Here is a 14861-nt window from a genome sequence, read left to right as displayed (position 1 = left end):
TCTGGCTCATTTATCATCACCAATGGCATTTTTTGCCCTTATTATTGAATCCCTAGCATGCAATATTTATTCTACCCATGATGTCCCTGGAATTAATGTAGGTAATGCCAAATATAAAATATCCCTCTTTGCTAATGTTGTCCTCCTCACGCTTTCTAAGCATCCCTCCCCAATACTCTTCAAAGTGTTGCTGACTTTGGGGACTTATCTGATAACACCGTTCCAGCTCCTGGTCCATTTAAAATAAACTCAAGTTAAACTTAAATCTTCAGTGGTGATTGCAGTCTATGAAATATCTGAGTTCACTTGACTAAATCATACGACTAAAGGGGCCTATCCATTAGCAGATCTTTCTGAAAGACAAAAGATTTATCTTTTGAAAATTCCTGGGACTGCTGTGACAGATATCTGTCATGTACATGACAGATTTTTGCGAATGACGAAAGATATTGCATAACATCATTCTGGGAGTGGATTTTTCTATTCATTTTCATCGTTCGTCATTTACAGGGACAGATATTTCTAATATCTGTCAGCGATAAACGATAATTGACCAACATGTTGGAGAGACAAAAGACCAAATTTGTCGGCCGCGCATTTTTATCGTTAAGAGCCTATCCATTAGCAGATAAATTGAACGACTGAACGATAAATCGTTCAAATTTATCTGCTAATGGATAGGCCCCATAACTGTATTCAACTAATTTATCCCCTTTGCTTAAACAGATTGTGCAAGATACGCTGGTAGAAACACTATATACCTTGGATTTGCACAACAATAAACATGACTATTCTCCCTAAAATATTGTATTTATTCCAGACACCACGTGTTACAGTTAAGTAGTACATTTATCTGGAATGATCAGAGGCATCTTGAGAGGTGGCTTATGTCTTCCTATCTTCTTCAGATATTACAATGCCTCTGATTAGTCAAATGGTGGCATGACACACCAGGGCCCTCACTAAAGACTACATAGAGCTGGGGAATGACCTGGTAGGCAACAACTTAATCACATGTTTACCCTAGCTCAAAGGTCAACTCTCACCCCACTCTGCCGCCTTAATCCCAGTGGTAATCCTCACGCTTTCAATTTAGGACAGACTCATCTGGACTATTGACCTTTTGGTATATCCATCATCTCTGACACTTATTGAACCTTATTCCCTCCTGGCCAGTGCTCATTTATGTCATTCATATAAAGGGCATTACACGCTTTAATTATGATGTTGGTGAATTTACACCACGTTCCTTTGCAATCAACACATTTTTCTGGTACCTTCAAATCCAGTATTTTGTTTCCTTGCCCCTTGCTACCTCCTATTCCAGATGCCCATCACCCTTGGAAAGGTACTGTATATCTATATTTTTTTGTACCACACCATCTAGGCTCCAGATTCTCCAATTTTATTGCTGCATGAACTGACCTGCAGACTCAGTCTTGGGATGCCCCTTGAGCTCTGAGATGTGGGATATCATCCGCACTACTATTTCCAAATGCTCCATTAGTGTTGCAGTTAAGCAGAACTCCTTTAAAGTCTACACAAAGTGGTATTTTGTCCCCACCTGCCTCCATAAAATCTACCCCAATACCTGATTTATGCTGGAGACTCTGCAGCCAAGTGGGCCTTTTATCACATCTGGTGGACGTATCCGAGAAAAGTTCTGTTCTGGAGTATGATTAAATCATGTTTTCAATCTAACTGCCTTGTCGGTCACTCTTATGCTGGGCATACACAGCCAGATAAAATGTCTGTCAGACCGACAGACATTTTATCTGGCAGCCTGCCAGCCGCAGATGTCGCCGGCATACACTGTGAGATTTCTCTCACAGTGTATCAGCCCGACATCTGCGCTCCACCCCCGGAGGAGGAGACATTTCCCTGTTCCTTCCGTAGGTAGGAACACAGGAAATGTCTGTCTGTCGGCCGCGGCTGGGCATACACTGCCCGATGCGGCTGACAGTTTACCGGGAAATATCGCATCGGACGAGCATGCTGGACAATCCGGCATGCCCGATCGAGCAATATTTAACCCTCGGTCGCCCCCCCACACGCTACAATTATTGGGGCGATCCGCCGATATCAGGCGGATCGCCCCGATAATTGTAGCGTGTATGGCCAGCTTTACAACATCTGATGTCGAGTGCTTCAGTCTAACAAGCTAAGAAACATACAAACAACTCATCCTACGCATTTCTTGCATAGTGAAGTACCAATTTCTGCTCAAACCAATGTTTCACTCATATCTGTCACTGTTTTTATATTTTATAATAGAGATTGTAAAATCAATAAAGCATAGCATAAAGCCTTTTAATTTTACAATAAAATATTTTCTTACACATTCACAGATATATACCTGGAATCTGTAATCACAGAACAGGTTTCATTGTTTTCGTATGGATGATTAATTGGTCCAGGTGCCTGTTTTGGATTCAGAACATTTCTGCAAAAGATGGCAGAAGACCACGAGGTTTTGAAGCCAGATCATGTACACAAGGAGCAACCACATACACAAAACACCTGGAAAACATATAGAAGTACAGGGCACTCTCAAGCTCTCCTGAGTGGTCTTGTGGGTCTCCGTGATGGAGGTATATTGTTTGACGTTGTACTCAAGTTGGAAGGGAAGTCTGTAGAAGCTCATCGGATTCTATTAGCTGCATCTTGTGATTATTTCAGGTACGGTATGTTTTCTTCTTTCAAAGTTATTTTTTAGTATTGCATCTACAACCATTATTGACACCCTTTATTATAATGTGGACTTTTATTTTTTGAGAAATGAATTTTGTTATTTCATCATTTTTGTGAGCTGTTATGCTAATAATAAGTTATTGAAGTTTGTGTTATTTTGCAGAACAATTAGAAAAATTATTATTAAATTATAAGCCTTTTTAGATAACTTATCTTTATTAAGTTAGTCTATAATGAAAAGCTTAGGTAACATTTTTTGCTGGATGCAGTGCATAAAAAAATGTACTTTAAAAATGGTAAATATTAATCTTGATCACCTCTCTAATTCACACTGGCCACATCCTCTATGGTTAGAAACATTCAGTGCCCTGTCTCATTAGACTACTACTGGAATACACCACAGATGATGGGACAAGGGACGTAGTCTTGGCAAACCATTGTAAACCGAAAATATGCTAACATTCATACTGTTTTTGTTGCATGTCCATGAAATAATTTTTATAAGCATTTTAAGAATAACTTAATTTGGAATTATGGAACTCAGTTGTGCACCAAACATGACTAAGATGTTGCCAAAAAAGGGAGTATGTTATAATAACGTATGTGAAGTAGCAACTAAAACAGAAACACTGCCACTTCTCCTTTACCAGGTTAGGCCTGGCATAAAATATGCATAAGGCCTTACCAGTGGAGGATCCAGGGGGACGTGATCAGGCCGATCGCCCCCGGTAACACACAGTCACTGTGTTCACAGTAATGGCAGTCTCCTTCAGCTATGGATTCAGTGATCTGTTCAGAGTCTAGGCAGGTTACCTTACCTAATGCAATGCACGCAGATTGGAGGACTCCGGGGACATGCCGCACCATGTAGCAAAGGTGGGGTTTGTTTTTTTGTGTGTTTTTTTTAAGGAGGCGTGGTCACACATCCCACAATTAGGCCACGCCCCTCTTTCTTGAACCGAGCCGGCTTTCCACTGCCCTGGTATCAGGAACACGTACAGTAAGTTGCTGGGGCATGTGTGGGAGGAGGGGCTGAGATAGATAGCCCAACAAGCGAGCCTCCCAGTGACTGGTGGAGTATGGGGTGCTGTCATTATGGATAGAGGTAGATATATATATATATATATATATATATATTCATACATACATGTGTGCATATTTTATATATATCTATTATTATTAGCAGTTATTTATATAGCGCACACATATTCCACAGCGCTTTACAGAGAATATCTTACCATTCACATTTTCCCTGCCCCAGTGGAGCTTACAATCTATATTCCCTACCACATGCTCACAAACATACACACTTTGATCAATTTTGTGGGGAGCCAATTAACCTACCAGTATATTTTTGGAGTATATATACACACCGCCCCCCCTAAACCAAGAGTCCAGATCCACCCCTAGGCCTTACTCAGGGAACATTTTATAAAACTATCAGTGCAGTTATCATAAATGTAGGATGTGGTTGTTCATGTATTTACTTCTGCTATATTTTTGCATTTTTTTTTTATGTTATTTAGTAATTCTATTGGCAATTATTGTTTGTAGATAGATACTATGGGTAGGCTCTAGTTCATAGTACTGTATGCTCAGTTACTCCATTCCTCTCCTGTGTGCTGGCAATTGTAGCATATTTCCTCATTTTGCTTTCTAAGTACAGACTTTCTGGCCAAGTTAAGCATCGTCTCACCTTAAAAGACTAATAATGACTTCATCAGAGGACTGGCATGTTTATTTAATTTTTTTAATGTTAGTTTTTTTTGTTTTGTTTTTTATCTTAATGCTATGTATGTTTTGTTAGAGGTATGTTTGCAGGAGGGTTACGAGAAATGGATCAACGGGAAGTTCAGATTCATGGAATCACTTACAATGCTATGTGCAAAATCCTGGATTTCATATACACATCTGAGCTGGAACTTGGTGTCCACAATGTACAGGAAACACTTGCTGCCGCGTGCCAGCTTCAGGTGGGTACAAAAGAACAAAGCAAGATGAATTAATATTGTGAAGTGCCACATTAAGGGCTATTTCACACTTGCTGGTTTGTTTTTTGCCGGGTGTGAAAAATAGTGGTGGTTGAAAGCAGGTGCCTTCTTTCACATGGCACGGTCGCAGTGTTATAGCCGGGAATATCCACTGTGCCGGACGGCTGCCGTGTCCGGTCCCGTCCCTGCACACCAGTGTTGTAAAGGAAACACTGTTTCCTTTCACACACATGGGCTTGTGCCGGCCGGGCTTGAGTAGAAGTAGTTGCTGCTGCGCATGCCAAATAGAAAAACAAACAAACACATTAAAAGCGTCTCAAAGCCGCTGCTTGTGAAACGCACTGAGTGCCCGAAAAAACCCAGCCGGCTACCGCCAGGTTCTTCCACGGGCGGCCAAAACCGGCAAATGTGAAATAGGCCTATAGATATAAAGCATGCCTATACGCATACACACTTCTATTCTTCATTTTTAATTATCGCAAAAACAAACTAGGTATAACCATGTTTAATGGTGAGAAATTTGTAGGGTAAGTCTACAGTATTAAAACATTTGCTATAATAAAAAGTTTAAAAATGAATATTATGGTTTAGTACTGTTCAGTCAAGCCAATTAATATTTTTTTAGCAGTGATGTCCCTCCCCGCGGTGTCACCCGGTGCAGGGAGGGACGATATGCGCCGAGAAGGGGGCGTGGCAACGCTACACAGTACCATATTATAGGCTGTTGTGTTGCATACTGGTGAGTGCACAGTTGTTAAACACCATACTTCTCTATTGTGATATATACAGTCAGGTCCATAAATATTGGGACATTGACAGAATTTTCAGATTTTGGCCTCTATTCACCACCACAATGGTTTTGATATGAAACAAAGAAGATGTGCTTTAACTGCAGACTTTCAGATTTAATTTGAGGGTAATTACATCCAAATCAGGTGAACAGTGTAGGAATTACAACAGTTTCAATATGTGCCTCCCACTTTTTAAGGGGCCAAAAGTAATGGGACTATCATCTCTAAAGCTATTTCATGGATAGGTGTGGGCTATTCCCTCATTATTTCATTATCAATTAAGCAGGTAAAAGGTCTGGAGTTGATTCTAGGTGTGACATTTGCATTTGGAATCAGTTGCTGTCGACTCTCTCAATATGAGATCCAAAGAGCTGTCACTATCAGTGAAGCAAGCCATCATTAGGTTGAAAAATCAAAACAAAACCATCAGAGAGATAGCAAAAACATTAGGTGTGGCCAAATCAACTGTTTGGAACATTCTTAAAAAGAAAGAACGCACCGGAGAGCTCAGCAACACCAAAAGACCCGGAAGACCACGGAAAACAACTGTGGTGGATGACAAAAGAATTATTTCCCTGGTGAAGAAAAACCCCTTCACAACAGTTGGCCAAATCAAGAACACTCTCCAGGAGGTAGATGTATATGTGTCAAAGTCAACAATCATGAGAAGACTTCACAAGAGTGAATATAGAGGATTCACCACAAGATGTAAACCATTGGTGAGCCACAAAAACAGGAAGACCAGATTAGAGTTTGCCAAACAACATCTAAAAAAGCCATTACAGTTCTGGAACAACATCCTATTGACAGATGAGACAAAGATCAACTTGTACCAGAGTGATGGAAAGAGAAGAGAAGGAAAGGAACTGCTCATGATCCAAAACATACCACCTCATCAGTGAAGCATGGTGGTGGTATTGTCATGGCGTGGGCATGTATGGCTGCCAATGGAACTGGTTCCCTTGTATTTATTGATGATGTGACTGCTGACAAAAGCAGCAGAATGAATTCTGAAGTGTTTCGGGCAATATTATATGCTCATATTCAGTCAAATGCTTCAGAACTCATTGGACAGCGCTTCACAGTGCAGATGGACAATGACCCGAAGCATACTGCAAAAGCAACCAAAGAGTTTTTTAAGGCTAAAAAGTGGAATGTTATGCAATGGCCAAGTCAATTCCCTGACCTGAATCCGATTGAGCATGCATTTCACTTGATGAAGACAAAACTGAAGGGAAAATGCCCCAAGAACAAGCAAGAACTGAAGACATTTGCAGTAGAGGCCTGGCAGAGCATCACCAGGGTTGAAAACCGAGCGTCTGGTGATGTCTATGCATTCCAGACTTCAGGCTGTAATTGCCTGCAAAGGAATTGCAACAAAGTATTAAAAAGTGAAAGTTATATTTAGGATTGTTTAGTTTGTCCCATTACTTTTGGCCCCTTTAAAAAGTGGGAGGCACATATAGAAACCGTTGTAATTCCTACACCGTTCACCTGATTTGGATGTAATTACCCTCAAATTAAATCTGAAGGTCTGCAGTTAAATCACATCTTGTTTGTTTCATTTCAAAGCCATTGTGGTGGTGAATAGAGGACAAAATATGAAAATTCTGTCAATGTCCCAATATTTATGCACCTGACTGTATATATTCTGTCATGTCTGATGAGAGATTGAGCGCTCTGTGGCTCCTGTGTTGTCCTCCTGCAGACGCTGTTCTGCAGGAGTGGAGAGGGAGGATTTATCTCAGGATGGTCTGTGAGGGCGGTGCCAGCTATTGCCTGGGCCCTCTCAAACTCCCTAACCCTTTCAGGGTTTTCCTCAGACGGTTCCTCCACCCTGGGTGGATGTACTCTCCAGCTCTGTTCAGAGTTTGGCGGCCACGTCTTCGGCTTTTCAGTCAGTCAATGTTACAGGGTGACATGCCTCTAAAGGCGTCTAAGCGCCCAGTGCTAAGTATCCTAATTTCAAGAAGGCTAAGGTGACTTCAACGGTTTTTCCCCTGTCTGACCAGTTGACGGATCATATGGTGGCGGCCTGGCAGTTGCCTAGTAAGAGATTCCAGCCACAAAAACGGCTGGCTTCCAATTATCCGTTTCCTGAGGCTCATTGCAGAAAATGGGAAACCCCACCGGCGGTGGATTCCCATGTCACCCTCTTAATCAAAAGCGCTACATTGCCTTTACCGTCTATCTCCTCCCTCAAGGATCCCACGGACAGGAAGGTGGAGACTTGTTTAAAGTCTATCTACTCTCTCTCAGGGGCAGTGGCCCGTCTCTCTATGGCCATCTCCTGGGTGGCTAAAGCCATTGAGAGCTGGGCCCACGTGTTAGAGGGTACCTTTCCAGATGATGCTCCGGATGTCCAGAGAGCGTTAATTGGACAGATGAGAGATGCGGCGTCCTATATTGGGGAAGCGTCATTGGATGCAAGCCTGCTGACCTCTAGAGTTTCGGCGGCAGCAGTGTCTGCTTGTCTGTCCTTGTGGCTGAGGTCCTGGAGAGCTGACGCAGATTCTAAGAAGGGCCTGGAGGCCTTACCCTTTAATGGGGAGTTGTTATTTGGTCCAGACTTGGACAAAATAGTGGATACGCTGGCTAAATCCAAGTCTGCTCTCCTCCCTTCGACTACATCGCATCCTAAGGTCTGGACCTCTGCCTTTCGGGTTCAGGGTAAGGCCAAAAGTCAGTCCTTCCTGAGGCAGTTGGCGACCAAGGCCGCCTCTAAGCCCAAGAAGCAGGCATGAAGTGCTAGGCGCCCTTCTTCCAAGCAGGTAGATAAACCTTCTGCCTGATGGGACGGGCCTCCCTCTGGGGGACCCCAGAGTGGAAGTCCGACTTCTTCAATTTGCCCAGTGCTGGCACAATACTACCACTGATGCCTGGGTTCGAGAAGTGGTCTCCCAGGGGTACGCCCTGTCCTTTCGGCACAGACCGCCCCACCAGTTTTTCTGCACAAGTCCTTCGCAGGACAAAACCAAGGCTTTGCAGATTCAGGAAGCTATAGAGTCCTTGCTGAAAGCAGGGGTCATTGTTCCCGTTCCTCAGTCACAACGGGGGACAGGGTACTACTCTACTCTGTTTCTGGTTCAGAAACCAAATGGTTCTCATCGCCCTATCCTCAATTTGAAGTCTCTGAACAAGTTCCTCAGAGTTCCCAAATTCCGGAAGGAAATGTTACGTTCCATCATTCTGGCGATGGAACCGGGGGATTACATGGTCTCCCTGGATATCCAGGACGCCTACCTCCATGTTCCTATAGCTCCTTCACACCAGCGGTATCTGAGGTTTGCTATACTGCAACATCACTACCAATTTCGGGCGCTACCCTTTGGCCTCTCTACGGCACCAAGGGTTTTCACCAAAGTGATGGCGGTCATGGCCGCTCACCTTCGGAGCCAGAATGTGCGGCTGCTACCGTATATAGACAACCTCCTTTTGCTGGCGAGCTCTCCCGAGGTACTGCTTCAACATCTCCACCTGACTATCGCTTGTCTGCAAGCGCATGGGTGGTTGATAAATTGGAAAAAGTCCTTCCTGATCCCATCACAGCGGATGGTTCATTTGGGAGCCCTGCTAGATTCTCATCAGCAAAGGATCTTCCTGACTCCGGAAAAGTTCTCCTCCCTGCAGCTGCGGATACATAGTTGCCTGAGCAGTCGCCGAGTGTCGGTTCACTTGGCAATGAGAGTTCTGGGGTCCATGGTGTCTGCATTCGACATGGTGGTATTTGCCCAGTTCCATTCCAGGCCCCTGCAGGGGCTGATTCTATCCGAATGTAATGGGTTACCCCACCGGATCCGGTCTCAGATGCTGGTGTTGTCCCCGGAGGTTCGGCGGTCTCTAGCTTGGTGGCTTCAGACCGCTCATCTCATCGAGGAGTGCCCCTTTTGGATCCCGGACTGGGTTCTGCTCACAACAGATGCCAGTCTCCGGGGTTGGGGGCAGTGACAGGCTCACTTCAGGGCCGTTGGTCTGCGGAAGAAGCGGTTCATTCTGGAGCTGCGGGCTGTGTACAGGGCCCTGCAGTCGTCCGGCACCGCTCTTCAAGGAAAGGCAGTACAGGTTCAATCCGACAACGTCACCACGGTGGCATACATCAACCACCAGGGAGGAACTCGCAGTCGTGCTGCGATGTCGGAGGTGTCTCGCATCCTGGCTTGGGCGGAGTGCCACATTCCAGCAATCTCGGCAGTCTTTATCCCCAGAGTCCTCAATTGGGAGGCGGACTTCCTCAGCCGTCATGACGTGCATCCCGGGGAATGGTCGCTTCACCCAGAGGTATTTCAGCTGCTCGTGGACAGATGGGGGCTGCCGGAGCTGGACCTGATGGCCTCCTGTCAGAATCACAAGTTGCCCGTGTACGGGTCAAGGACAAGAGACGCAGGCGCAAGTCTGGTAGACGCACTGTCGGTGAAATGGACGTTTCAACTGGCGTATCTATTTCCTCCAATATCCCTGCTGCCTCGGGTACTGCGGTAATTCAAGCAGGACGGCGGCACGCTTCTGCTGGTGGCTCCTGCGTGGCCCAGACGTCCTTGGTACTCCGATCTGCAGAGCCTCTCCATTGACGCTTTGTACCTTCTTCCTCAGCGGCGGGACCTGTTGTCTCAAGGGCCCTGCCTTTACCCGGATCTGGGTCGGCTATCTTTTTTTTTTTCCAAAATAATTTTTATTGAAACACTGCACATATTCACATTCAAGAATTTCAATCAGATCGATACAAAGCATTTAAAGACATCAGAAATGTAACACAATTACATAGTATTGTCACTATGTTCATACATTTTTAAGATCATATAAATCTTATAGCCGTATTGCTCTGTCAGATGTTACATAATATAAACTTCATAATAGTATATTGTAATGTTCAATCTTGTTACATCACAATTTTTCATATAACATAAGAAATTCTTAATATGTATACAAATACAGTCAATAATGAACATTAACTAAAGAAAATAAAGAAAAATAAATAAATAGAAACTCTCTCTCGCTCTCCCCCCCCCCCCCGACCAAAACCAGTAGAGTCCAGGTTCCCTCCATATTCAGTATGTTTAGTGACCAACCGAAGTGACATCTATTGGAGGATTGTTTCCAATGGTTTGAAGTGTGTACCATGAAGTATCCTTCACACTATTATAAATTTGCCGTCGCATTTCCAGGGACAGAGTAGATATAAATGATTCCCATGTGTTGAAAAATTTTTCCACTTTGATTTCTTTTTCGAATATTACCTCTACCCAATCCATTCGAAAAACATTAAATAATTTTATCTTAAATAATGCAAAAGATGGGGCAGTAGACGAGATCCACTCTTGTAGTATCGTCTTGCGTGCTGCCGCACTGATCGCTAAGAGCATTCTCCTACTCCCCTTACTAGCCCTCATATCTGTGGGAATAATGCCAAAGATTGCCCACTCTGCCATGAAAGGGACATAATTAAGTATTGATGATTCCGCATATCTTTTTATTTGTAACCAGAATCCTCTAACCAATGGGCACGACCAAAAACAATGATATAAATCGGCATTACTTTCCCCACACCTATAGCAGCAATGAGAAGTCGTGCGTCCCATTAAGTAACTTCTGTGCGGTGATAAATAAGCTCTGTGGAAAATGTTTAAGTACATCTCCACATAGATTGTTGATGTTAGAGTTCTACAAGAATAATTAAGGGCAGCCAATAAATCTTCTATTGTGTACGTAGGAAATTTCTGAATCCACTGTGACATTCCCCTAGTATTGGATGCATGATCCATGTCTGTTTTAAAACACATATGATAGTTAGAAATGGCTTTCCTCAAAATTGGTGGTTTGGAAAGAAGACTATCTATTGGATTGTTCCAATCTCCCTCTGCAAACACCTGTATCACAGAATTAACATAATGTTTTGCCTGTAGGAAGGCCACAGGGTATCCTGATAAAGTATTATATTTTTCCAAGGCTTCACAATATGTCAGAGTCCTATGGGGTCGGCTATCTTTGACGGCGTGGCTCTTGAGACAGCTGTCCTAAAGTCTCGGGGCTTCTCAAGCTCTGTTATCAGTACCATGCATAGGGCACGCAAGCCGGCTTCCACACGGATTTATCATAGAGTGTGGCACACTTACTTTCAGTGGTGTGAGTCCAGAAACTTTGATCCTCAAGTGTTCAGAGTTTCTAGGATTTTGGCTTTCTTCAGTCTGGTTTGAACCTAGGCTTACGTCTTGCCTCTCTGAAGGTTCATGTGTCTCCACTCTTTGTGTGGTTCCAACGTCAGATCGCTACACTGCCAGATGTTCACACTTTTTTCCAAGGTGTTCTTAGAATCCAGCCTCCCTTTGTGCCTGCTGTGGCTCCTTAGGACTTGGCGGTGGTTCTTCGGGCCCTGCAGGGTCCTCCTTTTGAGCCTCTTGAGTCGGTGGAACTCAAATGGTTAACGTTTAAGACTGTTTTTCTCCTGGCGATTGCTTATGCCAGGAGGGTGTCAGAATTGGGGGCGCTTTCCTGTCGGCCACCTTTTCTGATTTTTCACCAGGACAGAGTGGTGCTTCGCACTTGTCCTGAGTTTCTGCCTAAAGTGGTTTCTAAGTTCCACATTAATCAGGAACTTGTTGTGCCAGCTTTTCAGTCACCTGATCTTTCAGCTGATGAGGCTTCCTTAGATGTAGTCCGTGCTCTCAGAATTTATGTGGACCGGACTGAGGCCCTGATTCAGAGCCGGACGCTCTGACAGAGCGCTCGCTCTGAATCAGGGCCGTCCCTCCTACCTTTTGGAGCAGCCTCCTGGCCGCTCGCATAGCTGTGGGTGACCACCCACAGCTATAGCGAGCGGCCAAAATGATGGTCGCGATGGTCAAGACCATCGCGACCATCGGGCTTGCGACGAGACCCTTGCGGTAGGGTCTCGCTGCCTCAAGCCCTGGAGTGCTTTCAGCTCTATCAGAGCCAAAAGCACTCCCACTGACATCACTAGTGATGTCAGTGGGGCCGGCCCCAGACGGTAGGCGTTCCCATGGGAACGCCTCCGTCTGGGTAGCCACGCCCCCGGCACGCCCACCAAAGGGGGCGTGCTGTCAATCACCATCGACAGCACGCCTCCTTTGGTGCGAGACCCATAACGACGGCTTGGCCGTCGTTATTCGGGTCTCGCGCATGCGCACGACGGAGCCGGCTCCCTCGTGCGCATGCGCACTTGGTTAACAACGACCCGCTTGCGAGCGCTCAGCGCTCACGAGCGGGTCTGAATCAGGCTCTGATTCCGTTAGGAAGTCTGATTCCTTGTTTGTCCTCTTTGGTTTTCACAGTAGGGGTTGGCCTACCAACAAACAAACTTTAGCCCGTTGGCTTTGTTCTGTTATTTGTGAGGCTTATGCACAGGAGGGTTTACCTGTTCCAGCCTCCGTTAAGGCTCATTCCACTCGGTCTGTGGGTCCTTCTTGGGCTGCTAGACGTGGCACCTCTGCTGTTCAGCTATGTAAGGCGGCCACCTGGTCTTCCATTCAGACATTTTTGAGACTCTATGCGTTTGACACCTTTGCCTCTCAGGATGCATCCTTCGTTCTCCTTTCTGCACAGGAGCGTCCCCGCCCTTAGTTGAATTGCTTTGGGACATCTCCAAGGTCAACCCTGTGGACCACCTATGGACTCTGAAGTAGAAAACAAGAGATATGGTAAGAACTTACCTTTGTTATCTCTGTTTCTACAAAGTTCATAGGGTCCACAGGGCACCCGCCCTGACGCACCTGGCTTCATATGGGCTGTGTGGCTGGTCACCGGTTTTCCGTCTCCCATTTCTGTGAGTATGGTTTCTTGTGTGTTCCAGTCTTCCTTCTCTCTGTTTAGTCTCCTCCTCCAGCCTTGGCTGCTTACCAACTGAGGTGCCTGTGGCTCGGAGGCGGGGTATAGAGGAGGATGGACCCAAATGCATCCTGGGAGCAGCAAAAGCTTTAACTGCGTGGTTCCCGTGGATCCAAATCCAGCTATACCCCAAGGTCAACCCTGTGGAACCTATGGACTTTGTAGAAACAGAGATAACAAAGGTAAGTTCTTACCATTACCATATCTCTCGTTTTCACACGTCCACAGCTGCGAAAATTGCAGCTACGGCAACAATAGCGTACAACTCTGAATCAGGCCCTATGATCGCAACTCTAACTCTGCAGCTATCACATGTGCACCCCATTAAGTAAGTACATTTACTGCGCAAGACTTACTTTTCTTGCTCTTTACTGATGGGAAATTGGGAATGGTAATAGACTGGTTACACTTTAAACGACGCGGCAGTCTTGCCGATGTTCGCGCCGATTTATCTTCGCCCCGGACCATGCAAGATTGCAGGTACACACTAGAAGATTTAGTGAACGACGGAACGATCACACGATGTCACATGAGTCATGGAAGTGCGCAACCACAGGTACACATTAGACGATGTACCCGATATATTGTTCTGATCCGCCTCAAAACGACATATCGGACGATTCAGCATCTAATGTGTACCCAGCCTTAAGCTCAGTCCTAGGATCAGGTGACCCTTACAAAATATAAATAAATACATAAAAGGAAACATAGGGTCTCATTCAGACCCGCTCGCAAGCGGATCGATGGAACCCAAATGCGCATGCGCACAACAGAGGCTGCTCCGTCGTGCGCATGCGCGAGGCGCGGCGAGCGACAGGGAAGCCGTCGCTCGGGGTCTTGCACCAAAGGGGGCGTGCTGTCGATGGTGAGTGACAGCACGCCCCCTTTGGTGGACGTGCCTGCCCAGACGGAGGCGTACCCATGGGAACGCCTACCGTCTGGGTCCGGCCCCACTGACATCACTAGTGATGTCAGTGGGAGTGATTTTGGCACTGATAGAGCCAAAATCACTCCAGGGCTTGTGGCAGCGAGACCCTACCGCAGGGTCTCGTCGCAAGCCCGATGGTCGCAATGGTCTTGACCATCGCGACCCCAATGGTCTTGACCATCGCGACTTGTCAACCCACAGCTATGCAAGCGTCCATGAGGACGCACCAAAAAAAAAAAAAAAAACGCCCCGATTCAGAGCGGGCGCTCGTTCAGAGCGTCTGGCTCTGAATCAGGCCCATAGTGTAGTAAATTCAATAAATACACCCTTTAGTGTCCAAAAAGCATAATGTATCCCAATACAATGAGAAAACGAAGGAGTGTAAGGATATCAATCATTGAACAGATTCCTTCCCAATAAGTGATCTGATGAGTAGATATCAAAGATCCCCCAAAGTGATAAAGTTACACACTTTGGAACGTGGGGAAAAGGACCCCTCTGTGAATTGCCCTTACGGAATAACAACTACTATGCAGTCGTATCAATGGTTTCTGCAACACTTCAATGTAAACTTCTTCCAACAATCATTTTCCCACCAGGGGTTCATACATATATTGAGGA

The 14861-nt window shown here is 45.4% G+C and overlaps 1 protein-coding gene across 3 annotated transcripts in view; it reads left to right on the top strand.

Moving 5' to 3' along the window:
- Positions 1–14861, top strand: part of KLHL22 (kelch like family member 22) — a 59030-nt gene that overhangs the window by 4544 nt on the left and 39625 nt on the right. For all 3 annotated transcript variants that reach the window (XM_088477866.1, XM_088477865.1, XM_088477867.1), the window contains exons 2-3: positions 2349–2679; positions 4499–4664. In XM_088477866.1, coding sequence (XP_088333992.1) covers positions 2453–2679; positions 4499–4664 — 393 coding nt within the window. In that variant the 5' untranslated portion in view covers positions 2349–2452. The remainder of the gene's footprint in view (positions 1–2348; positions 2680–4498; positions 4665–14861) is intronic.

Source organism: Taudactylus pleione, unplaced genomic scaffold, assembly GCF_031769625.1.
Source record: "Taudactylus pleione unplaced genomic scaffold, aTauple2 ptg000205l, whole genome shotgun sequence".
NCBI lineage: Eukaryota > Metazoa > Chordata > Amphibia > Anura > Myobatrachidae > Taudactylus > Taudactylus pleione.
This window is presented reverse-complemented; position numbering and strand designations above follow the sequence as displayed.